The sequence below is a fragment of the Pollicipes pollicipes genome, unplaced genomic scaffold (assembly GCF_011947565.3).
Source record: "Pollicipes pollicipes isolate AB1234 unplaced genomic scaffold, Ppol_2.1 Scaffold_7262;HRSCAF=8765_pilon_pilon_pilon, whole genome shotgun sequence".
Taxonomy (NCBI): Eukaryota; Metazoa; Arthropoda; class Thecostraca; order Pollicipedomorpha; family Pollicipedidae; genus Pollicipes; species Pollicipes pollicipes.
In genome coordinates, this window is record NW_023597055.1 from 17545737 (window position 1) to 17571801 (window position 26065).

The 26065-nt window shown below is 52.1% G+C and overlaps 1 protein-coding gene across 1 annotated transcript; it reads right to left on the reverse strand.

Annotated features, from left to right (window-relative positions):
• Positions 1-7883: 7883 nt before the first annotated feature.
• On the reverse strand, positions 7884-26010 carry LOC119113511 (putative flavin-containing monoamine oxidase A). The gene is made up of 14 exons (XM_037237815.1): positions 25917-26010; positions 24073-24299; positions 22940-23097; positions 22361-22471; positions 21643-21799; positions 20840-20955; positions 19696-19834; positions 18618-18757; positions 18082-18261; positions 17324-17410; positions 15924-16021; positions 15045-15194; positions 13283-13291; positions 7884-8455 (listed from the first exon to the last, which is right to left on the reverse strand). The coding sequence occupies exons 1-14, from the start codon at positions 26000-26002 to the stop codon at positions 8314-8316; spliced, it is 1800 nt and encodes a 599-aa protein (XP_037093710.1). The 5' UTR covers positions 26003-26010; the 3' UTR covers positions 7884-8313.
• Between the last annotated feature and the right edge of the window lie 55 nt (positions 26011-26065).

Genomic DNA, 26065 nt, shown 5'->3' on the forward strand with positions numbered 1-26065 from the left:
CAAATGGATATAACATAACACTTTTATAACCTGATAACCGACGACGAAAATCTGATGCACACGAAGACAAAAATGATTTGCGGAGCATGGTTTTACCATAATTTTGCCGCCCTTTGTGAAAGGAAACAAGCATAGCACAAACTTTGAAAACAATGTCATAGATCGGTGACCAGACATGGGAAGAGCTTAACGCATATAAGTCCAATGTAGAAATAAAATAGGCACTGTTAATCGCTCTTCAAACACTACGTGCTTCGGGAAAAACGTATGTAAAACCAAAAAGACCGATAAAAACACAAAACCACACACTGGTGTAAATGACGTCAGTCAAATGAAGGTTTGTGATTGGCACAGCGGATGGCAAGGGCCAGTTACCGAGAAGCGCATTGGTTGAAGTTTGAACCAGTGCGTCGCTTAAGACCATGGGACACTCGCTTCCCAAAACCAAAGTATGCCTCGAAAAGAGCCACTGTGTTAAATGCCATAGGGGGAATCAAAGCTGTACTATGACACTTCACTGAATTTGTTGGATGACACATGCTTCATGTTTGCGTATACTTTTGCCTGAACAGTGTTGCAAGCTTTCTTGGCATTTCTTACACAAGCGTTTTGACAGACATCACAGAACACATCCGTTGGAAACGCAAGGTAAATGAAATGCTTAACTTTCGTAGCGATGAGCAGGGAGTCCAATGAATTTTCTCCCGCAAGAGCGCCTGCTTCAAGTAAAAATTCTGAGCTATTCAGGAAAATTGCGAGGAAAACGATATAACCGACCAGATGGTACGCATCTCACCTAAAAATAACTGAAACGTAAAAGAACGTGGCATACTCCCTTTAAACCGATTCGAACCCATCCCGCCATGGCCTGGGTGGGTAAATCCCCAGTCAGATGTCCCAACCATCTGGGCTAGCAGAACGGAAGGCATTTGGTCATTTCGTTTCACTGCTTGTGCACGTTCCACGTAGTTTGAGGCAAGAGTTCCGAAGAGAACAAGCTTCGTTTGCCCAGTAAGTTATTTGTTAAAAATAGTCGGCTTTGGAATCACTTGACATGAAAGGAGTATGTTTACAGCTTCATTGCTTTCCAACGCATTGGCCACAAATGTCAATAGCAGTTGCGAACGCGGCCATTGACGTCCGTGACTAAAGCCATGGACGCAACGGGTGAGTGGAGTAACGGAACTCGCAGCACATATCACCCTGATCTGAAATATTTTTAGCATGGATGGATGCGGGGGTCCCTTAAAGGTCCCCTTTGAGCCAAAAATAATGGCCGGTACTTTCCTCCTGCGTCCGATCTCCCCCCCCCCTCCCTCCCCCCCCCCCCCTGCAAGGTGATTGGTTGCCTGACCCCGGCACCTGACTGGGCACCTGACCCCGGCGCCTGACCCCGGCAGCTGGCCCCTCGGGCGATTGAGCGTGGACAGTACGCTAATTAGACCAGCGCAAACAGTAGCGGGCGCTGGCCGCCGTCGCGTGTCGGGAGCCCGCCGTGACGGCTCGGTGTCAGGAGCTTGGCCGACGTCGCAGCCAAGGAGCCGCGCCGGGGGGGCTGGGTCTCGTCCCAAGTAACTGGCGAGACGCTTTGGTCCGCTGGAGCGAGTGACGAGGCCAGTGCTTCATGACTCTGATATGTTGGGCAAACTGTCCGGCAGGCCCAAAGGCAGTGTAAACGTCGAGGAGGGTTTGATGTCCCAGTCCCGAGTTTGAGCGTCGTCCCGCAGATACCGATCGGTAATTCCGGGGAGGCTACAGGAAGCAGGGCACGCCGGTGCCACTCGGTTCTGTTGTGTGTGGTGCAGCAAAATACTCCCGGAAACATATTTATTTCATATTCAGTGTATTTAGGGGCAAATTGTGAAACTTTGTAGGAAACACAAGGTGGCTAGTCAGCAATACGCAAGTCTTGCGAATTATTTCTCAAATTTCATCGGAGCATGAGCAATTTTTTCCAGAAACACCACCCTGGTTTTGAACTCGGTCGGAACAGTGCAAACAACCATTTATAAGACGACAGCAAAGTTCATCGCTCTGCAGGCAGCCATTTCTCCTGTACGATTCACAGAAAGACGCAAAGATGCAAGTCCAAGACGGCTTGATCCAGTTTGACTGTTACATTTTATTATACTTATAAACTTACGTCATGCACGCAAGTAAGGTACATTGAGGAAGTAAATGCATGGAGCTTTGGATGCATCAAAAACAAAGTATGCAGCATTGCATATGCATTAGACTGGTCACTGAAGCCACTGGCGCTCCAGAGCATGGTGTGAAACGAAATACACCTTGTTTTATCATTAAAAATCGGAGCGGTATTTATTGAAATAGCCCCGCATTCCGTAAGTGCATAGGAAAACAAATACAATTTGTGAGGTATGGTAAAAGAAAAAAGCCAAGGACTGACTCCGAATCACTAAAAACAGGTAAAATTTGCAGATTGCTCACTGTTTTGGTCCAGCGTTTCAATCACTCGACCTTTATAGCAACCCCATGCTTGAATCGCTGAGGCTGCCATGTATCGTCAAAGGTGCGATTTCTGGTGTGCTGGCCTTGGGGGACGGGACCCAAGCCCCAAGTTTTTCTGAGCTTCATGGTAGGCTTTGGTCGTGGAGTAGAACGAAACATTGATTGAAAGTTCCATTAAACTCGTAAATATTCTTGGATATTAAAAGATGACCATTAACCTGCCATGAGTCTTTACCATTAACCTGTCATACAAGTTTTCGAGGTAGCTGAGTCTCATTGATGACAGGTGAATGGTATTGCTCACTTCTGATGATCATACTGGCAACCATTCCCTAACACTTAACGTAAACATTTTCGTAGAGTCTCCTTTGCGTAGTCATACCTCGCTTGTGCGGGTTTCTACGTGGCGCGGCAAAATACACCGCTTGGTTGAAGCGATCTGATACACGCACGGAAGGCTTTGGGCTCCCGATGTTTCCGCATTGTGAGCTCGGAGCTCTTATGCTGACAGCTATCGGCCAACTATTTGATCACTGAATTGGTCACCCGCTGTGCTTATTATCACTCGTAATCATAAGCAGAGCTTGAGAACATCGATAATTATAACACAATAAATGCATGCCTGATTAAGCTGTTTGACCAGTATCTCCCGGTCTATTATTGGTCCATAACCGTTAGCATGCCAACTCTGAATTCAGAAAGAAACATGTGAATGACCCAAGATGGTGATAAAGTCAGCTGTCATTTCGCATGTGTCAGTTTAAGAATTGCATTATTCTTAAGCAAATGCTCGCCAGATACTTCTATAATTCTTGAGCGACTACCCGTCAAATAATTATATAATTCTTGAGTGACTGCTCGGCAACGAGGTCAACTTCCAGAACGTTATACCCTTTATCATGACAGTAGTTAAGCTGCAGAGTTGGACTGTGAAAAAACAAAAATGAAAAATTTGCCAGGGAATGGTGAGACACCTTGCTACTCGTTCGACGTAAATATTTTCCAACTTGCCGAATACCTTTAAACAAAGTCCGGTCACTGATTGCGTTGGTCTTCCACTTACGTCAGTAAATTTTGAGAACAACTGTGAAGGATGTTCAGAGGAGAGCATGCCACGAACACGCTCCTGTCATGGATTGTCCTGGAGGTATTGAGTGGAAGCAAACCTGTCTATGACTGGAAGGAGAATAGCTGTAAGCAGCCGAGCGTCTTTGATGGCCATGGTCCCAGTGCACGGTTATTTTCAAAATAGACAGCACGGCATGCGAACACCAACATGCAGAACGTGAGGGATCACTGCCGGTTTTCCAGCAATTAGCCTAACGTTGATTCACACTGAAATGATGAGAACATATGTAATTATCACGTTGTCTGATGGGTATCCTAAATCAGTGTAAGCAATTAGCTGAAGTGAAAGCTAGCGCCATTTGACTAACCGGTAGAAGTGTACTTAAACGCCTGCGTTCCTGTTATTTTTGTCGTTATGAGTTCAGAGTCCCTATGCTGACAATTATCGACCTTCGGTTTAACAGTTGATGCTGGTTAAAAGATGTTATCGGGCAAACATTGGTTGATGTCAAAACCCGATGGTTCAAGCCATACTAATCGTTTAATCAGGTATCTGACATTGTTCAATCAGTACCTTCTGGCATATGAAGGGTCAATACCTGTCAACATAAAACTTTGAGCCAACAATCAGGATGTGCAACACCGAAGCTGTAGGGAACATAATGTCCACAAGTCAAGTAGCGTGAAAGTAAGCACGCGGTTCGCGTGTGGCTCTCAAGTTGTGAGGGACATCATGTTAAATGTCACAAAGCTCGCACACGGGCTGTTATAATTTGAGAACCACAGGCTGCTCGTTCGTCAACTTTTGCGCTGTTGGGTACTTGGGTCCCGCCAGAGAACAGCTTCCGGCGGCGTGGACTGCCCTGCATAACTATAACCGACAGTCGGCTAAACCGAAACATGAGCTATCAATGATCCATTTGAAGATGAGAAAGGATCGAATCAGGAAAAGATGAAGCGGGAAAATAGTGAGTGGAAATCTGGCGTAGACGGAAACAGGGATGAAGGCGAAGCAGCAATGAGAGGAAGAGTGAAACCCAAAAGAAGAGAGAAACGGGTGGAGAGGGGTAGGGACACGCAAACGATAAGAACTAAAGGCGCACCAACGCCGTGTGGATTTACTGGCCCACTTGTCATACCGCATCAAGGTCATCAAGGACATCAGGCCCACAAGGTCATCCTCGGACCACAGACATGAATTTATAATAAGTGGATCTACCTCACACAAAATTGACGCAATAATGCATTGTTCCCTGAAAGCTTTGCAGGCAATGTCTAACACTAAAATATGCAGAGACGGAAAGTACGGTCGATACGGTAAACGAAATGTCACGCTCAGTTCACCCAGCATACCGAGGGAAGGCTGGGCCCGGTCCGTCTGTGTTATTTCCCGCACAAGATTGACAACGTTGTCAAGAATCGATGCAGCCCATTAGAAACAAAATTGTTGTGAGCGTACAGTGCCATACCGCGTGTGTCACGGCCGGTGAAATTGTAGAGTACTGCTAGAAACAATGTTTTTACGAGTTTATTCAGGTGGGAGCATTTGAAAACCATCCGTGCCCAATGGTGGCCGATGTTCGTGATTGAGTGTGTTGATTCGTTCAAACCACACGCCTCCACAGCTCGATTGTTTCAGCATGCTCACAGTTCAGATAAGTTGAGTGATGGTGTCAGTAGAAGCAGAACCTCACAAAATTTGATGAGTTAGCGTGAAATCACATTTCCTCCAAAAGATGGACGTGTATACCGCTTTTAGTTAATTTTGTGAATTTCTCGTGATTTCGATTAAAGGTTAAGGAGGACGCGACAAATATTGGGGCCCAAGCCACGTCCCAACCGATGATAAACGCTAATCGTGGCCTGGGATGAACGGCTACCCAGGCAGCCCGAACATATTGCTAAGCTTGGCTTGAGCCAATTCGCTGGTGTATTGGACCTCGGACCCGCTAAGGCCATGTCAGAGTTCTTCCTCACTTTATGGTGCCGTCATGGATATCCAAGGGCTGGGAAAGGCGCTGGATGAGCTGTGACCCTCAGCCTTACCAAACTACGCCCTCGGCACTGAATCCTACACTAAATATGCGATTTCAACCTATGCATACAACGTTGGATGACGACCTGGCACACCAATATGTGGCTCGTATTTTTATACACAGCTCAGCCCGGGTTCTGCTTTGCACTATTGGAAAATCCAGCATCCAGACGGGAGCGGGCCTGGTCATGAGCGTCGGCGCGTGACAAACCGCTGGAAGCTCCTGTCGATAGTCGGAACTCCGTTTGGAGTTTCAAACGGCGAGGGAACATTCATCGCGTAACGTTTGACGTCTCAACTTCCTGGTACGCTGCCGGCTGGTTCCTTGGTCCCCCTGTGATTCACTGGGTTGAAAGATACAGACCGGCAGGCACAGGGAAGAGACAGGGGCAGGGGAGATGGGAGGAGACAGGTGCAGGGGCTATGGGAAGGAGACAGTAGAGAAGAGATAGGAACAGGGGGAGATGGGAAGAGGAGACAAGAACAAGGGGAAGCTGTCAATGAGACAGGAAGAGGGAAGCTGGGGGAGGGAGAGACAGGAGTAGGGGGAGGTGGGGAGGAAACAGCAGAGGGGGAAGTGGGGAGGAGACAGCAGCGGGGGAATTGGGGAGGAGACAATAGAAGGGGAAGATGGGCTTGAGACGGGAACAGAGGAAGCTGGAGAGAAGACGATAGCGGGAGAATGGCGTGGTGGTGGTGGTATAATGCCAATTAAAAGGCGTGATTTTAGGGCGCTCTTAAACGTGTAGTGGCGTCGCGGCGTGTGACGCTGATTTTCAGTCAATGTTGCTGTTGAGCTTTACTTGGATATGTTGAAGCATTGTCTTTGCAATGATTCACTCCATGCTTAAATCTGTGTAAATCACTAGCACAGTTCCATAAGCTGGGTACAATTCAACACGCCCTTCTTAATGTGGGTCTCGGAAAGCTACCTAAGCAAAGGCCTAAATGTATGCTTAGTAAAGGATAAAAACAAAATCTGACCCGCGATGGAACAACACACCTCTGTTGGCAAAGCACTCCGGTCTCACCGTTCATATAGGCACCGCAGAAGACACAGCTACTCGACACAAAATGCAAATACATCCTGCATGCTCGGTGGAATTTGTTCTGTGCCTCTCCCCCCCCCCCCCCCCCCCTCCTCGGATCGTTCCAGTCCCGTGCTGGACGTGATGCCGGTGTGATTCGGCGTGTCCTCACCGTCAGAGCGTTCAGCACGCGGAGGTGACAAGCGACGACTCACACGACACCCGCTCCACCTGTCCCGGCCGGCCGCGCAAGACGCCGACGCCAGCCTCCCGGCCGGGGGCGTCCATTCCGACCGCCGCTCGTCGCCACCGACAGTGGTCGTCGTCACTGGGGCCGCTCACGCCTCTCCAGTCCGGGGTGTCCACAATCGGTGCCCTCCGGGCGTCAGCCGGGTCGGTCGGGCCGCTCCGGCGCCGGCACGCGCCCGTGTCGTCGGCGTCGACGACGGTACGTGTCGCCGCCGTCAGCGTCGACGCTGCTTACGTGACGACCCCGCGCGCCGCCGCCGACGGACTGCCCTCCGGCGACGGCGCCGCAGGGTGTGACGGCGCGGCAGGATGTCACACCGCCGCTGAGGCGAGGCAGCGTTTTTACGCCACGTGGAAGGGATCGGTTCGAGCGTGGTATGAACTCGTCCAATGATGGGCGGAGCCGTCCACTAAGCGTGACTCCCATTGGTCAGAAATAAGTACGAGTCTCATGGCACGCGGCGCTTCGAAGCTCACGCCAGGACGTCAAAGCGACGTTTGCTTCGCAGGTGCTTGTCTCCCTTTCGTCGTTCCGCTGACTCCGCCGCTGGTCTAGGTAGGCTTTCCGCGAGCGCGTCGGTTCTGCACGTAAGGCGGTTGGCCACAATCAATATGGCCGGTTGCCTTTCCGGCCAAGCAATGGGACGCCTTTCGCAAGTGATCCGTTAAACGGACCCTGGGAACATTCTCGTATTTGTGCTGCACGGAAGTATGTGCCGGTTTGGCGGGTGATATCATTGGCGTTCGTGAGTTGGCTCAGCGTGGATCCGTGGTTTTGAGAAATATTCGAATGGGCGGTTTGCGATGGAATGGCGCGAAATTTGTGTTCTCGTGATTGGCCGTACCATTTCCGTTCTAGTACATGGTCGGTATGGGGTGGACATTTGAAATGCATTCTTGATGCTGGCAATTGACACTGATGAGCTGGTGCCCGGGTGCACTATCAATTGCAGTATCATCAAACGCCTGCATTCCAAAGCCCGAGACGAAGCTGATACGTTGTACCGTGTCCCTGAATCGAAGCTCTAGCCATGAATATGTATTACTTGCTTGGCACAAACACAGGCTCATTTGTACCTCCTCGGCAACACATCAAACAGAACACTGTAACAATTTCCAGACGACAGAATACATTGCGAAGAAATCACACTCGTGCATTCGAACCGTTACAAAACTTTGCGAGTTGGCAGCATCTAGCAAGCGCGCAAACTTCCGTGGCGACGACCTAATCCACGGCCTATTTTGCGCTTCACTTCACGGCACTTAGTCACGCTTCACTCAGGCTACACACGTACATCGTGCTAACACGCGGCATACCAGCTCACACAGCATCATCTTCCGCTTGTCCGAGCGCCGGCCGCCTAGCAGAACACGCCTTCCAGGCAGTGCATCCGCTAGGCGTGCCGCTGACACGCGGCACGCCAGCTCACACATCACCTTCCACATCGTCCGGGCGCCGGCCGCCTAGCAGAGCACGCCCTCCAGGCAGCGCCTGCCGACCCAGACGAGGAGGACGGCGACGCCGGTGACGGCGGCCGCCCGCCACATCCAGTCTCCGGCGTCGTCCTCGACGGCCAGCCGGAGCCGGCTCTGCACGTCCGCCCGTCTGGAACACGGCGCCAGGCGGCTGACGGGCGCTGGCGGGGCGACACGGGAGGGACGGGCAGACACCAAGCCGGCAGGGAGACTCAGGTCAGGCGGGGCGTGACGGGAGGGACGGGCAGACACCAGGCCGGCAGGGAGACTCAGGTCAGGCGGGGCGAACGGCAGGCTAAACTGACCCAAGGTGATAAGGAACGATCGTGTTGGAGTCGATGCGCGTGTGTTCTTCGTGTGTGAGTATGCGTGTCAGTCAATAGCAGAGGCGCAAGTACAGTCACCAAGTGTACTTGATAACACAGCCTTGTTTTAGAGTTGAAAGAAAAACCATTACGCATATATAACTTTAACATGTGCGTGTTCTGAGCTCCCAGTTATGTACAACCACGCTAGAAGTGTTATTCCGGTACGGCCCAACATGGCATTCACATCGTTAAGTGGTGACATTGTCGCTGACAGGTCAGCTACGTGTCAGCCAATTTCCCGCATTCGACCAGCAACGCCTGCGCACTAACGATCTAATCTCGCCACGGCCTTTCCTGTACCAATCAACTCAGCGCCAATGCGGCCACAAATCACTTGACCTATCACCACCACAGGCCCAATAAAAAGCCGCCACCTGTGTGCTTCGCCGCTGCGCGCCACGCTCGCCGCCGCGCCGCAGCTGACCTTGACACCATAACCCGGTTGCCGGCCGGCCCGTCGGTTTGCCGGCAGCCAGCCCGACCACGTGATGGACAGTCCAGGAGGACGACGGCAGCCTGTCCAGCGGGGCCAGGACGCGCCCGGCCGGCGGGGCCATTGATCGCCGCACCGGGCCGCCGACAGCCGGCGCCGGTCGGCACGGACAACAAGCCGGCCCGTGCCTGCCCGCGCTGTGCCACGGTCGGGGCGCCGCCGCCGCGCTGCGCCGGACGTCGGCGGCGGCAGCAGCAGCCGACGCAGGACGCTCTGGTTCGGTACGCAGCCGGCAATCGGGGCCGCGCGCAGAAGAGCTACACACGACCACGCGCTGTCCCCCTCCCCTCCCCTCCCCTCCCTTCCCCCGGTTCGCCCTCAGTTTGTACCTCGGCTGGTTCTCAATTGCGCACGTGTCGTTGGATGCAGTAGGTGATATAAAATGATCGCGAGACACATACTCGGAAAGATGCATTGAGAGAGCTCAATAATCTTAACTCTGCACTCTTGTGAAAATATTGGTTTGCTTTCTGAAATGACAAAAATAACTGATTTACTTGCCAGTCTTCACCGCATTGGACTTTGCTTATTTCACCGTCTTGCTATGCTTGAGTTGTTATCAAAGGCCCGGGCAGCACTAACCGTCTGACTTATGGCTACAAAAAGCTGCAAAACTGCAATTCATAACTTAACCGCAACGTCTTCGCTGAACGTCTTCCATAAGGCTCAAATGGGACTCTTAGGCTGCAAGGCCGTGCTTTGCGAGACGACCTGCGCGGCTAAAAATCTCACGTGACATTTAACGCTGTATTCGGCTCTCACGACCTACAAACAGCTCGAAAACTCGCCATCTTCTGCAGGCTTCAGGATCGGTATATTTTCTAGAATAACGGCCGGAAAGACGGCTTTAAATTATTAAATAATAAAAAACGTTGTTCTAGCAACTAGCCTTGCCAGACAAGCAGACGTCACGGTGGTTGTAACTCATTTCGCATCCTGGAATGTTTGCTTTTTCTCAACCTTTCTCACAGTCTTTTTTTCATTCAACCTCAAGCCCAAGCTGAGCTAACTCTGACGTTGTGAGCCATTAAGCCCGCAGTCACGCAAAGCACAGCTAAAAAGCTCACATAACTTTTAACGGGTGTTGCTGGCAAAAACTCGTGTTTTGGTAGGCCTTTGCGTATTTTGTCTTTGAACGGCACACATGCAGGGAACGATGATCCATGTGCTAAGGTGTAGCCTTGTACCTGACGAAAGATTGGTTTTGAAATACATATGTTTGGTGTATGGATAAGCCATGCATAGCTTTGCTGCTGACTACTTTTCTGGCTGGCCACGTTGTACTACTATTAGAGATTCTTTAATGTGACATGCGCTAGTTTGTGCACACAGTGAACAATTAGGCTCCTCGCTTTAATCGGGCCTATTTCATGAAAACCTCATCACACGCCAAGGCGAGTTTTCAGATTAGGGCTGATCGGCGGGATGGGTCGGGTTTTCAGAATCTCAAAGGGGGCAACCCCAGTGTACACTCACCAGCAGCATCAAATGTGCCGTTTCCACACATTCCTCACGTGCCACTTTGAAATGTGACCAAAGGCGGAAACTCATAGCATAGGTCAGGGATCAGCACAGGCTTCGACACGCCATCGTGTTTGAGAGGTCATGGACAGATGTTACAGCCAGCAATCCACCGTGAGGAACCGGACAGCCAATTGCGTTTCACGTAACAATGACCTCGCGAGCATTTTGCACCTGTATGACAAGGTACATATGCATGACATATGTATGGCATTCGAACGATGAGTAGAATGTGCGATGAGTTTTGCAAGCTGCGATGAGTAAAATGTTTGACAAGGTCGAACAGCTCGACTCATTTTATTCGCTCGCGACTTATCATTCAGTAGTATGTGTATGATCATGCCGTGCTTTGACCAGAAATATTTTTTTTTAGATGGACGGGCCGCTGCAGGCGGCGACATCGGTGGTAGTAAGTCAGTTTGGGCCTTATGGAAGGAAGCCCACGGCATGGTTGGTTGAAACTTGATCGAAATATTTCTAGCGGAGCCATGCTATTGTATACAGAAGATGCTGGCGAAAATCTGAGATAAAAAAACGCATGGGACACGACCGTAAAATTATCAAAACGCGTGGAATGAGGACAACAGACTGGCAAACGAACATGACAGAAGTTAACACAACAGGAATATAGGAAAAGCGGCCGCACAGATTTTATAGCCAAAGCGACGTTTGAAATCACAGACTGCTCATTTGTCGAATGGTGTGCTTCATGTTCTACGTACACTCCCGCCACAGTTAAAATCGAACCGTGGGAGTTAGAGCTTAACAGGCGATTTGCAATATGATGATACGAGCTGAGTATCACAATTTCACAGCTTTATGCAGACAGTTATCGACCTTCAGCATGCTACGTGGTGCTCGTTAAGTGACTGTGTATTGGCAACATACTGAGTATGTTGACAATATAATCCACGCTCGCTTGATAACCCCTGTTTAACCGACACTTACCTATAAACTGCAGATCAATACCTGTCAGCATAAGGACTCTGAACTCATAATATCGCATAACCGAGAGCTCAAGACTTTGCTTGCTTAATTTATGCACCGCACGATCTGACACATAGACCTATGTGTGAAGACATCGAAACCCATCGCAAATAATCGACGTAGATAACTGCTGAGCACGCCAAATGCGCTAAATGTATTAAACTTCCGAGTCCTTAGGCTTTTTCTAAACTTATCAAATTTTATCAAACCCGCAAAATAATTACTATGGCACATCTGCCCCGTACACAAGCGGTCGTTCTTTGTAGTGCCAACCTTGGTGAAACATGGGCAAATGTATCGAAAGTGATATGACAAATTTACGGCAATGCAATGATCAAATGACCCCTACACTGGACACAAATGTTACATATCTGCATTCAAAAAGGACGGCGTCACGTTACGTTGCCTGAATGTTCAGATCCGTTGCAAACTCCACGTAACCGGACGGTGGACGGTAGCCGGTGGATGGTGGACGGTGGACCGGACCACACGTCGCGACTTTCCACACCGCATTCACCGGCAGCAGTGCATCAGGACAACGCCTACACGCAAAGCACGTCGAGAACCTAACCCAAGACACAACAAGGACGCGCCACACCCTCTGCGTCGGGCTACGATCTACACGGCCCGCGTTGCACGGTGCAGGGCTCTATTTAGCCGTCTAGCGTTGATGGGCGGCGTCGCACAATACAGTTGCACAGCCACGGAACAAACACGACCCGAACATAAGCTTTTCTCGCTGTCGGCGACGCTGGACCGCCCTGCAAATAGAGCTCACGCTGGGAAGGAACTCGCTACCAAGCCAACACAAGGACGGACACCAGGTCGGTGGCAGGTGTGTGCTGGTGGTGAGACTGGCACAATGCGACCCGAAGACGGACAGGGCAGACCAGGACGCCGACAGCACCGTGTCCCACAACGCCGCTTCATCTGTGTTGCTGTTGATGTATACTGAGTGGACACAGACGGGGCTGACGCCTCCACCGCTGTAGAATTTGCTGATTTGCTCAGGCGATCTTGATAACGAGGCTTCGGGAATCGAAATTAAGAGCTGACTTTCATCTGGAATTGTTTCGTGTTTGCTGCTCTATATACCTACACTGCGCGGCTCGCTAATTAGTCAGTGGCGGGGGAACCATGGAGGCCGCTTAGGTGCCGCCTATTACTTCAGGCAATGGTGTTCGTTACGCATCGGAACTCTTGCAATTGTTTGCCTGATGAGCAAAACAGTGGGACACTTTTTTAAAGCCGAGAGCATGGGGACCAAACTTAACGAATGAAAAAATAAAATGGTCGAGGCCCCAATAACGAACTGGATCTGCCTTTAAACTTGTCGGCTTCTCCAGACGCTGCATCTAAACTCCTATAAAACCGACATGACCTTGCAAGAGTTTTTGTCACATGGAACTTATCATTAAGTGGGGCTTAATGCTACCTTTTGTGTTTATTGTACATCTGCGAACATTGATGGAAAGCTGGACATGATTGGCCCCGGCGTTAGATGTGACAAACACACCAAGCACACCGAACATTTGAAATGATTTACCGCACCAAGCTGATTTCGGCTGGTATTCGACCATATTCTTACTTGGAGGACCTGTAAACATATGGCACACGTACAGCAAACTGTCATCAGCATCTGTACGTCCCGAGGAAGTGCTATACATCAAAGTAATTAAGACCAGCAGAATACGGCTGCCCAACCCTCCACCGCCGACAAGCTGGTTAAAATCAAGCTCCTTCCTTATATATTTTCTGTTTTTTTCAATCACGGCAAGGATGAGACATAGGGCGATCCTTAGCAGACAGCTGAGACGACAATTGCAATTACGCTGACAAGGCCGTCTGTTTTGAGCTGGCCTAATGAACTCAGGATAAGCCACATGCAATGATCATTCGCACCATTGTCCTGATCAGAGATATTAATTTATCCACAACGTTTCGGACTGATTTCCTCCAGCCATTGGCAAGTACTGTTTGGTCGTGAGAAGAGTCTGACTACAGTCAGGATAAGCTCGATGAACACCGGGTTTTAGTTGAGTACCGTAGCCCTGCCAAATCAACGGGAGCAGCTGCCCGCAGCACGCTGGTGACAGACCGTGATCGTGGGGACTGGTCGAATGTGATTGAGAAGACCGGTGGACTGTGAGCTAGAGGACTGGCAGACTGTGAGTGAGAAGACTGACAAACTGTGGGCGAGGGGACTGGCAGACCGTGAGCGAGAGGACTGGCAGTTTTGGGCTCCGCTAAAGCCTCAAGGCCGAGATCGAGATCGAGACTGAGGACTCGAGACTCGAGCTCTGCTAACCGGAGGCTGACGGCCCATGACAGTTTGTGGCAGAAAGTCATACATCGTGTCCATGGTGGGGTTATGGGGAGGGGAGGGAGGGATCAGCCCACAAAGAGATCATCGCTTCGAGGGTCGTGGACTTTTCTGGAGCTTTTCCGGCTCGTTCGGACCGTTGTTCAACTCGAGATCGGAGAGGCATTAATTCTGGATCAATCAGCGAAGCAGACGCTCAGCCGATATCTCCCAGACGCTACACCGCCTGTGGCACCGAACTGCGGCGCAGAGCTCGGCGAGCGCCCGACCGGGACCGGGGCGGGACCGGGGCCTCTCTGTCCAGTTGGCAACTGACACCGGGCTGCGGCGCAGAGCTCGGCGAGCGCCCGACCGGGACCGGGGCGGGACCGGGGCCTCTCCGTCCAGTTGGCAGCTGACACCGGACTGCAGCAGGGAGTTCAGCGGGCGCTCGACCGGGACCGGGACGGGACCGGGGCCTCTCTGTCCAGTTGGCAGCTGACACCGGACTGCAGCGCGGAGCTCGGCGAGCACTCGACCAGGACCGGGACGGGACCGGGGTCTCTGTCCAGTTGGCAGCTGACACCGGGCTGCAGCGCAGAGCTCGGCGAGCACTCGACCGGGACCGGGGCGGGACCGGGGCCTCTCTGTCCAGTTGGCAGCTGACACCAGACTGCAGCGCGGAGCTCAGCGAGCGCTCTAGACCGGGACCGGGGCGGGACCGGGGCCTCTCTGTCCAGTTGGCAACTGGCTGCCGTGAAAGCAGACCATGTCCAGGGTTTGGCCCCCGCACGCACCGCTCATCAACTATGGAGCCGTGCCGGTGGCGTGACGCCATTGACATTTGTCCGCCCACTAAGGCTGCTCGTTTCAGGTGAACTCAATAGAAAAACAGCCCGAGCGTCTCCCTCCTTTCTTCCCGTCCCCACTCGTGCCAGCACACTGTCGGACGCCTGTCGTCACCAACGCCATTACTTCGAACTTCCTCATCATAAAGCGGCAGCTCGGCCGCTTCTGAACAGTCGACGGGCGTGCCGCGGGCCATTACCGTCTGTTGATGAGGTGCAGGTCAGCGACGCTGAGGCAGCCGGGCCGCATGACGTGCAGCACCTCTGCTGCCATCTCTCGGCCGGTCTGCACAGCTCCGCTCATGAAGCCGACCCACCGCGTCGCCAGCTCCGTACCGCAGAAATACACGCTGTTAATGAGGAGAGACGGCTCAGCCGGCAGCCAATTAAAAACGACGCGATTTTATTATGCCTTTGTGTACGTCTCGGAGAATGATGAAGCCTATCTGCAATGACACTGACCATTTTCCTATATGTCCACGCGTTACCGTTCGTACGCCATGGTGTCTTGACACTACATACGCCGTAAAACCTTGTGAAAACATCGCCGCAGCCAGTAGCTCTTTACGTAGTGACATAAGAACAGGACAAATTTTCACACACGGGCGGATTGGCACGTGAATTTCATCGCGCATGGCTGTAGTTCTTGTTCGGTTTTCTTCTCCAGCCCTTTCCCGTTCTTCGTGCCGCCCCTACCACCTGCCCGTGGGCTAGAACTTCGGTCGCTCTCCCCTTTTGAAGCATCATTTTTCCTCAAAATGCTGTACACAGTGACAATGAGATCAAAGAACGCATGAAATAAATTATTCCTCGTACACCCAACAAAGCGCCCAGTCAGTGTCACTTCAGTCCAAAAGAAAAATTTTCCATGGTCTTTTTGGCAGGCGCGATCACGCAGAGATACTCCCGTGCCCCGAAACGCCACGCCCTGGCTGCGCTGAGCCGAGCTGTTCCTCCCTGGCCAGCTGCCGGTTGACCGCCGTGTCTATGGTCGATCCCAACAGATTCCCCGTGAATGGACTGCGCCCCCCGTGAAGCGTCCATGGACTGGGATCACCTCCCCTGCGGTCGCCACTTACTTTCCGTGGGGCTGCCGCAGCGCCGAGTAGGTGCGCATCACGCCGGGGACGGCGAAGCACACGGGACACCCGCCGACGTACGGCTCCTCAGCCCACACCTGTGACACGTGACGGCCAGGTCACCACAGACCACAGACCATGGGAGGTCAGCACAGACCACAGACCATGGGAGATCAGTACAGACCACAGACCATGGGGGGGGTCAGCACAGACCACAGGCCATGGGAGGTCAGCGCAGACCACATATCATGGGGGTCAGCACAGACCACAGACTTTGGGGGTCAGCACAGACCCCAGACCATAGGGGTCCGAACAGACCACAGACAATGTGGGTCAGCACAGACCACAGACTATGAGAGGTCAGCACAGACCATAGACCATGGGGGGTCCGGACAGACCACAGGACCATGGGGGTCAGCACAGAACACCGACCATGGCATGTCAGGACAGACCACAGCTCATGGGAGGTCAGCACAAACCAAAGACCATATCTCGGTCGGCTTCCCTGTCACCAGACCGCGCCCTGTTACGTGACAGAGAGATCAGCACAGACCACAGACTGTGGGAAGTTAGAACAGACAGGCCACGGACCACATGAGTCCGATACCTGATCATGCGAGAGACCAGAAAGGACAGGACAGAAAGGAGACCTCGTAGGCAAAACCAACGACGCAGGACAGTCTCGGACCACACAGAGAAGAGCCATATCATATGGGATTCTACAGTTAGGCCTTATCCAGGAAGTGCGCTCCGGGAAAAATAGCATGCATCGTTGGAGGCGGTGCGAGTAGGTGAAGCCGAGCTCAAGGAAAAGCAAAGAGAAAGTACTGTCATGCGCGTATCATGTTAAGGTAAAGAGGTTAGGTGCACTACCATGCATGTCAGAAACACAACACTGCCGAAGACACTTTAAGGTAGGGTTTTATACAAACCGGCGAAGCGGACAGAAGCGAGCACGACGCAGCTCATGCATTTGTGCATGGCACCGTCCACTTGATTGTGCAACAAAATGAGTGAAATACTTATGACACCATAAGCTGATGTCTGTCGCTTCACGACACGAAAAAATGGCCAGACCCGGACCTGGGACATTCGTCCAGGTGTTATTAACCTCTAGTTTATGGGACGCACGCTAATTTCATGAACCACAATGCGGAAAAGCACTATTCAAATAACCAAATGGCACATGTGCGTCAATGAACCTGACACTGCCGTGCACTGCCCTGCCATTATTCAACGGCGTAGTAACACTACGATACAAGTAATACATTTGTCAGGAAACAATGTGTATATATATATATATATATATATATATATATATATATATAATGATATGTAAGTCTATTTTGCAAACCAAGGTCTTTAAGATGCTCGCTGCGGCATCTCGACATCAATCTCACTTTTTCCTGGTATTCAATGTAGCGTTTCACGTCATTACCGAAGAACTGCGCCAGACTCGTCACAACCGCCTGCTCCCGATCCGACTTCTGAAGAAAAGAAAGAAGTCGTATTCTTCATGCAGACATGCGATCAGTTGCCGAAAACAACCACGGACTCGTGGCTACGAGTGAACCGCCTTGACAAACATGCATTCTTGATCAATAACGAGGTTGAGCCGTTAAGGGGAGGGGCAGTACGTTTCCTGATCATCTTGTCATTGGTAAGCGAAGTTAACTGAATCAAACCGTAACTTAAGTAGTAGTGAACATCGGACAGCGGTACCTGTCGTCGCTCCGCTAAGAAACGACAGCAGGACCTAACGTCTTCCGTCGCGGGCCGAGAAGTCAGCCTATCGTCCTCGGTCCGGACCCGACGGAAAACCCACCGCGGTGGACAGACCAGCCTGTCCTCCTTTGTCCGGACCGGACGGAAAACCCACCGCGGTGGACAGACCAGCCTGCTCTCCTTTGTTCGGACCGGACGGAAAACCCACCACGGGCGGACAGATCAGCCTGTCATCCTCGGTCCGGACCCGACGGAAAACCCACCTCGGGCCGACAGATCAGCCTGTCGTCCTCTGTCCGGACCGAACGGAAAACCCACCACGGGCCGACAGATCAGCCTGTCGTCCTCGGTCCGGACCGAACGGAAAACCCACCGCCTCTCGCCCCGGGCGTCCGCACCCACCACCTGCCGCCTCGTGCTGCGCCGCACCCACCGTCTTCTTCTGCCAGTCGACGCTGGCGCTGCCGGCGATGAAGCCGACGAGAGCGGCGCTGCCCGTGCTGGATGTGGCGTCGTACACGATGCAGAGTGGGCCCGACCGGCAGCCGTCCACCAGCGCCGCGCCGCCGCCGGTGACCACCTCCCCGGAGAAACCGGCGCTCCCCCAGAACGGCTGTGGCAGTCGGAGCGCCGCTCAAGCGGTCGCCATTCCACTGCCGCAGTTTTTGTTTTGTTTTGTTTTGTTTTTGTTAACACAGCATATATTTCGGCAGCACGCTCTTTATGCTTCCTTTACGCCACGCGTAACGTTTTATGGTTAGCCTGTAATACGTGTCATTTGACAGAACAGGGTAAATCATGGTGAAAATGATACCTCATACATGGGAAATGTTTAATTCATTTAGTTGGCATGTTACCTTTTAAGGTCCGTTACCACCGCAAATTACGATTATTTAACCACGCCACAATCGAAGCTGCGCTGCTGTAGACATGTGCACACAGCTGATTTTCACCAGCAGCATCACTGACCTCCTCAAATGTGACGACGAACTTGATGAGGTGTCCTATGGGCATGCCCCTCAGGATCTGCTGTTTGTCCGGAGAGAGGGGCGGCCGGAACTCCACGTTGATCAGCTGATTTGGCGGCATTGACGAGATAACGTATTCACCTGGATAGACGCGGTGATGCGAGTGATGTTCAGTGCTCGACAGACAGCGAATACGGTAAACATTGCGTCTAAAGCTTTGGGATGGTGCGGGAACTGACTCATCAGTCATATAAGGGGCTGAACTGGGATACACAGATTGTTTGGCACAGAACGCATTGGCACTGGCCCTATGACGACAGCCAAGAACGTTCAAAGTCCTGAGATCGGGCTCGGCTAGTTAGTCCAGGATCAATATCATTTTGGGTACCTTCGGTGATTATGAATGACGTTATGGGCCGTGGAAACACGCCGTGACGTTGTGAAACGCCGCAGACAACACCGTAACGCAACATACTTGCCGGGTAACCACCGTTCAGGTATTGATCGAAACACTTCATGCTATAGTACTGCCATTGGTCAGAATATTCAAACGGCAGAACATGATTGGCAGACAGATGTTAAACGATATATTATGTGATTTATTACGTGATTACGATAGTCTTTCTCAAAACATTACTAGCTCATCGATTTTTGACAATATTAAGTTACAAATGCATTTTCATACTTCCTCTGGTTGAATTTTGCTCTTTGTGATTGCCCCAAAGGTAACACATAAACATCACGCACGCACAAATTAGAGACGGAACAGGATGAGCCGCAGTGACTGGATAATTCCTGTAAAAGAAAGTTAGTAGTGTGCTTTGTGACACCAGCTGAAGGAACGGGGAAAATACATGAGCAAACCGTGCAATCGAAAATAGCAGCGAAAATAGCCGCTGCCTACGGCTAAGGCGAATAGATCCTTGTCGCTCTGCGATGCCAGCCCCACTAAATCGATTGTCCATATTATCCTAGAGCACACCGACCCACAAATGTTACGAATTTCTTAATTACAGCTTTCAGAAGTGAATGACACACTGACAGCAAAGGTGAACAATCGAGGACACGGCGGTACTCACAGTGGAAGGTCCTGCCGGTGCCGGTGGTGACGGTGACGGTGCCGTCCTCCTGACTGATTCTGGTGACCGGCTCTCGCAGCAGCAGACGCTGCTCCCCAACGCGCGCCGCCAGCAGCTTCGATATCTGCTGCGTGCCGCCCTGCGCGCCCCACAGGATCGCGTCACGCCAGCCGGCAGCACTCAGCAACGGGCTCGGCTCCGCTGGGTGCTGCTAGGTGCGAGGTGTGCTTAGGCACGAGGTACGTTTGTGCGTGCGCTCGTGAGCTAGTCAGCTGCACGACCTTCGCAATAGAGGAAAAATAGCAGATGTCGTCGAAATTGCTGAGACTACGTTTTTTAGAAGAAGACGTGTCTGCTTTAAATCTGGCTGCCATCCCCTTCGAGGCAGCCGCCTCGCGAAGGGATGGTTCGGTTAGGTAAGGTTAGCTCCCAGCGCTCCCGCCATTTTCGTTGTGGTTGCGTGTATGTAGCGTATGCAAATGGACGAGTGTGGTTGATTAAACTGCGTCTGTGGTTACTTTTTTGTAGCAGACGCACGTAACAGTTGTTTGAATACAATGTGTGGGCGCCCACAGTCGTGCTTTATAAGGATGTCGTCGTTTTCACTATCACTCAGAAATGGTCTTAAAACCCCTCACTAGCCTTGCATTGCCTGCAAGGAGCTGCACGAAATAAGTTGTTCATGACACCAACGACAGCAAGTTTGAACACAATACAAATGCAGTCGGGAGTTTTCTCACACAATGCGATCGCGCTACTCCGCCCGCTACATTATGTGACCGTTCAGCACTCCAGCGACACGGACATGACAAGGGCACTCGTCCACATGCTAATGGATCGGAGGCCATTCGTTAACGCTAAGCAAACATGCAGTCAGACCCACTATCGTAAAAACCAAAGCACTCTACGGCGGTCCAGACATCGCTCCCACATGCCGACAGCCAAGAACTCGACGGCTGTCGGTGCCATGTCGTGCCTTTCGGCAGTCAATGGGTCGTTCCGGAAATAAGGTCCTTGTCCCCAGCCCCAGCACCACTCGTCCCAGACGGAACGTGCGGCCTCGCCATCTCCCTCCACATCGCACTGTTCCGTCATTTCACCCGCTGCGGTTCAAAGAGGCCGCCACCTCTGCGCGCCGACTCACCTTGACCTTGAACTCCTGAGCTGACCCCGGGGTCGCCTCGAGGAGCGGGGTCAGACCGCCGGCGGCGTGCACGTCCACTAGGAAGTGCAGCAGACTGACCCGGGTGGAGTCGCAGCCTGCCGCGAGCCATGGCACAGACGGTTGATCCCTCGTGCTCAGACCAGTGACCATGGTTCAGACCGACCACGACATGGGTCAGGTCAGGCCAGATGAGGTGAGGATTGTCGCCCCTCCCACCCAGATAGCCAGAGGTGCAGTTTGGGAAAGCTCGTCGACAGGTGAAGCAGGGAAGAATGGTTAAACCTGTCCTGAAAATGACAGGAAACGGGTTTCTCCCCGGATTCTCAAAGCTGGGGATGGGGACCTGTGACCCTCTTTCCCCACCGAATACAAAACTGCCTCTTTGCTCATGGCTGTTAGCTTTTGGCATGATGATAACAGCCTAGGTTGTTTCAGGCCATGTGCTTTACTTCCCCCCCCCCCCCCGTCGTCAAAAGGCATGGGGAGACTGCAACAATCATTTTTGATACCTTAACTCACTTATTTCGTGAGTTTCCACGGACATGATACCACAATTTGAAATTACTGAAGGCTTGGACACCCAAGAAGGGCAGTAGCATGCGAACCACACTCAGCCAAAGTAACCTCTCTGTTTCAGACAAGATAGTTTGGTTACGAGCACGTCGCCGCGAAGAGAACTACGCAGACGCCACCAAAAATTAAAACTGCAGCACCGAACCGAAGCAAACCCGACCCAACCGTAGCTCATCCCTCCACATCCAGCCTATATGACCTTGACTCACCAAAGATGACCTTACAGGCCGAATCAATGGCCTCGAGGGCAGCTTCATTGCTGATGTGGCTTCGAGCGAACGAGTCGGCGGTGTGGCCGTCCAGCTTGCTGATGGTCTTGTCGCGGCACGGACTCAGAGGGGAGCAGCGGCGGGCCAGCCGGTCCACCTGAGGAGCACCAGGGAGGGAGGGAACGAGTCACGCGGCGCCGAGACGTCACAGGTAACAAGATCCGAGGCTTGGGCCGGGGGGGGGGGGGTATTCAACGTTAGGAGGATGCAGAGCAGCCCAACGAGGCTTACGGAAGCGCGCTGAGTACATGCGACCAAGCACGACTATCAATGAGGCCGAATTTGGGCACTTCCCAAGGGTTCACTTCTCCACGCCTGACGTTTTTTGCGGTCGTGCGTAATGAGCGTTTGTGGCATAAAATGACTTGTGCGAAACTGGGCTTGATGTACAGAGAGTGTGCGGTACGAAGACTGCACAGCGTCATTACATATGTGAGAGAATTGAAAAACCACCGTGCCCTAACCCAGAAGCAGGTCTCAACTATCAAATGGCACACGACTGCTAGACGTTTTTCCTGCAAACACTATGGAGGATACAATGTTCTCGACATACGCAGTTCATGTCCGAGGTTCAAGCATGCAGAGACCAGACCTAGCACAACCCAGACCGGTTCCAGAAACACGGAATACATGGTACACGGCAACACTGAGGCCTCACCTTCCAGATGAAGAGCTGGAGCTGGACGAGGCCCCACCACGAGCCCAGGTTGGGTATGGTGCTGCGGTACGTTCGGATCCGCTCCCCTCCCAGCTGCATGTACTTGGTGCCCTGTTGGGTGGGGACGCAGTAAGTGGTGCAGGTCTCGCAATTGCGCAGAGAAGGCGGGCACAATCACTAGATAAATGACGTCGACGCTGTGGGAGTTGGAATGCTACTGTCCAAGGGCCTGGCAGTTATCCATCAAATCAATAAAGGTACTGGGGCTGCAGGAAGAAATCTTCAACACCTCGTAGTTTAACCCCGTTGTCTGATGGATGCGACGGCACTGGTTCGATCCCTGACTAAATGGTGGCCACGGCGGCTTGAACCATCTTATAGCAGCAATAATCCCATAATAGTTGTGACACGTTGTTTATCCATCACTTGGCAGACCTTGCTGCGTCATCATCGCCTCACAATAATCAGCCCGGTTGACCACTCACTCCCCGAGCACACACACGCACATGCTTGCACGTGCGCGTGCGACCGCACGCGCACACGTACGCACTCACTCACGCACGCGCACATTCTCTGTACCTTGATGTATTGGGGGTACACTTCGAGGCCGAGCTCAGTCAACGTCTCCATGATGTCGGTCTGCACGGTGCCGACCCACTGGCCGCCCAGGTCGAACGTTTCCGTCTTGCCATCCCTCACGCGCATCTCAGTGCTGAATGTCCGTCCACCCACTCGATCTGAAGCAGGGTCATCAGCTGCACAGCTGGCTCCAGCGCTGCGTCCAGCGTCCGCTTCTCAGCTTCGATGCCCCGGGAACTCTGGGATACTCCTCAGACGCGAGGGGCGGGGTTTTCCGCGGTCGATTCGTGAGATTCCGCATTTTCATCACTAGCTCAGCAAGCAGTGGGGTCGAGTGAAGCCGACTAATCCAGCCTTTCGCTCTAGGAAATCAAGCAAATACTACCCATTAATCCTTTTACTGATCACGCTTTCGCCTCCACCCCAATCATTTAGTTCCATCAATCTGTCTTCAGTATACAGGAGACCGCGATGAACCACTGAACTGCCCTCTAACGCCGGCACACACTGATTAACCGCATACGACCTCTGTCTCCAATATAAGCGGTTTCCGCGGCCAGCGCGCACCATACATGCGTTCAGTGACCTCGCCAACCTTACGAAAGCAGCGGGCATGGTCCGCTTGCGTCTCAGTGTTCCGACCGACAGTGTATTGGCACATTCCGAATCAACGGTTGTAGTGCATGCCATTTGTTTAGAGGCCGCCACGCTTTTCACAGTATTGGCTCGACCGAAAATCGGGTTTCTGGAAAAGTATTACGTGCGCTCCTCGCTCAGTTCTAATTCTAGTGCGGGCTCAATGGGGGACGAGCACCATACAGTATTAAGTTGCTAAAGTCGTGTTTAAGTCCCCAGTGTCTTGATTGAAGACAACGTGCAAAAGTATCATGATCCGGACGTTCGCAATCTGTCGGGGTTGAACAACTGCTCGTTGCAATATTTTTCGGAGGGGGACGCGGGACGCGGGGAGGGGGCCCGCTTGAGGAAAGATAAAGCTGGAAAACTATTTTGACAGGTCCAATCTCTTTAAGCCCGGGCGTCTCTCATCTGCCACACCGGGCCATTAGACCGGTGACCCGCACCAACAACGGCAGCCCGACAACCGCGCGGGAGGTCATCGCCGCGTGACTGACCTTTGGCCTCCAGCACGCAGAGATCGACGGTCGGGTCACGCTTCAGGATCTCGTGGGCGGCCGTGAGGCCGGCGATGCCTGCGCCGATGACGACCACGTCGCAGGAGACGGCCGAGCCGGTGCCGACGACGTCCGACCAGCTGGACGTGGCCCGCTCCTCCAGTGACGTCATCGATGACGCCGAGGACGGCTCGGCCGAGGTTGACGGCGGACGAGCCGACTGCATGCTGTGGGGAGGGACACTTAACAATTAACAGGTGATAGGGCTTGAGGGAGTCATGTAACGCGCCACGACGGCAACCTTCGTGGGTTATGTTCTAATGTTTTGGATGGATGAGATGGTTCGACCATCTGCCTGTGAGTTGCCGTGCCCTATATGCTCAGTCTAGATCTAACGATTTGACTTCGCGGTACGATAACCAATACATTTAAGCATCGACGTGCGACGTGGTTGTCGGCGGTCGCGACTCGGCGCTCACATGTAATGTAGGAATTTGTTGTCGTCACTTGAAAGCCATGCCCATGGCCTCTCTGTAATTTATGTAAGCTGGGTGTTGGAAGCCAATACTTCGAGGGGAATCACGTGTCTGCAAATCGTCTTGTCCATGATCAGAAAACCGGGACAGTGGATATTCTCCCACTAAATAAGCATTCATATTCTTTCCATGCCACCCTGCTTACCGATCCGGGAGCGTTTCTACCTCGCAGACAAATTACCGGTGTTCCACTGCCCGACTCCTCTAATGAATACACGTTCCGATATGTCGGAAACGAGCAAAAAGAAACAGCGTTATCAAGAGAAACAGGAGCAACTGCAGACTCATTAGCAGCCAGCATAAGTGGGGTGGAGGTGCGAGGTAACAAGTTTCTTCTCAAACCTCATGTGGTAGCGTTGGCCAATCAGTAGGAGAAAGGAGTTCGGGCTAAGTTAGTTCAGTGACCTGTGACGTCACTTCTGAGCCTTTGCAGGTATCAGTTGCCCGACGTGTGAAGCCCACAAATATACGACTGCAAATGTCGTTGTAGAGACATGAACTGAGATCAAATTAGGTGTAAAGGGCCAAACCTACGCTTTACAACAGGTCCGTTACCTTGCCTAGGTAAATGAACGCCACGGTTTTACCTAGTTTTATATCAAAGGTAATCTGGACGTTGACTCGGAATATGAATACTCTTCTGTACCACTCCGTCTAATCCAGGCCTGTTTCTAACCGCCAGATGGCATGGCGTTTGTTATGTCATTCCAACCTGTCATGGTTGTTCATCGGCCTCTTTTTTAGCACGTAAATGATAATCAAGTGCAAGATTCTGTACCTAACGCTTTGATCAATCCTTTGGCTTCTGTTAGACCTCTCGACCCGGCCAGCGTTTAGCTTTGTCGCCATCAAAGCAAACTGTTTCACGAGTTTGAGGAATTTCGTGTCGTCGACCTGACCTGGGAGGTCACCTGTAGACCTGAAGCCGTAAGGTCGGATGTCGTCTGCTTGTTCGCACGACGGGCGACACGCTTATGTTTTGTTTTGCAAGCTTAACTCAATAAGGGGCCAAACGGAAGTGTAAGCTCGAAAGTCGGGGATTGAAGACGGTGAACAAAATGCGTGACACAACTTCTGCACAGTCACTTAATGCAAACAAAAATCCTTACGGACATTGATTTCGGTCCGTACCGCATGGACACTGCAAGCAGTTCCTATCAGCGTTGATCAATGCCCAAACTGATCCTGCCGCCGATCGTCTGTTTTCACAGTATGGAGCCTTTAGACAGAAACATAGCGGTGACCTCACCATGGCAACAAGCGTTCTCTGGGAGTCACACGACATGAAACTGACACACGGGAACTGACCTGGAGCTGTCTCCGCTGCCCAGCGGCCGCCGCGGCACGACTGGCGATCCCCACCGCGACTCCCGGCTTGACGCAGTATCAACCATATCTGCGACCTCACCAACTGTTCTCTATCAGGCGATCGCACCGACCGCGACCTTCAGACGGTG

Coding starts and splice junctions, on each gene's coding strand:
- LOC119113511 (XM_037237815.1), bottom strand. CDS start 26,002: ATGGTTGATACTGCGTCAAGCCGGGAGTCGCGGTGGGGATCGCCAGTC. Junction 21,800..22,360: donor TCCAGCTCTTCATCTGGAAG/GTGAGGCCTCAG, acceptor GGTGCTCCTCAG/GTGGACCGGCTGGCCCGCCG. Junction 20,956..21,642: donor GGCCTGTAAGGTCATCTTTG/GTGAGTCAAGGT, acceptor GGCTCGCGGCAG/GCTGCGACTCCACCCGGGTC.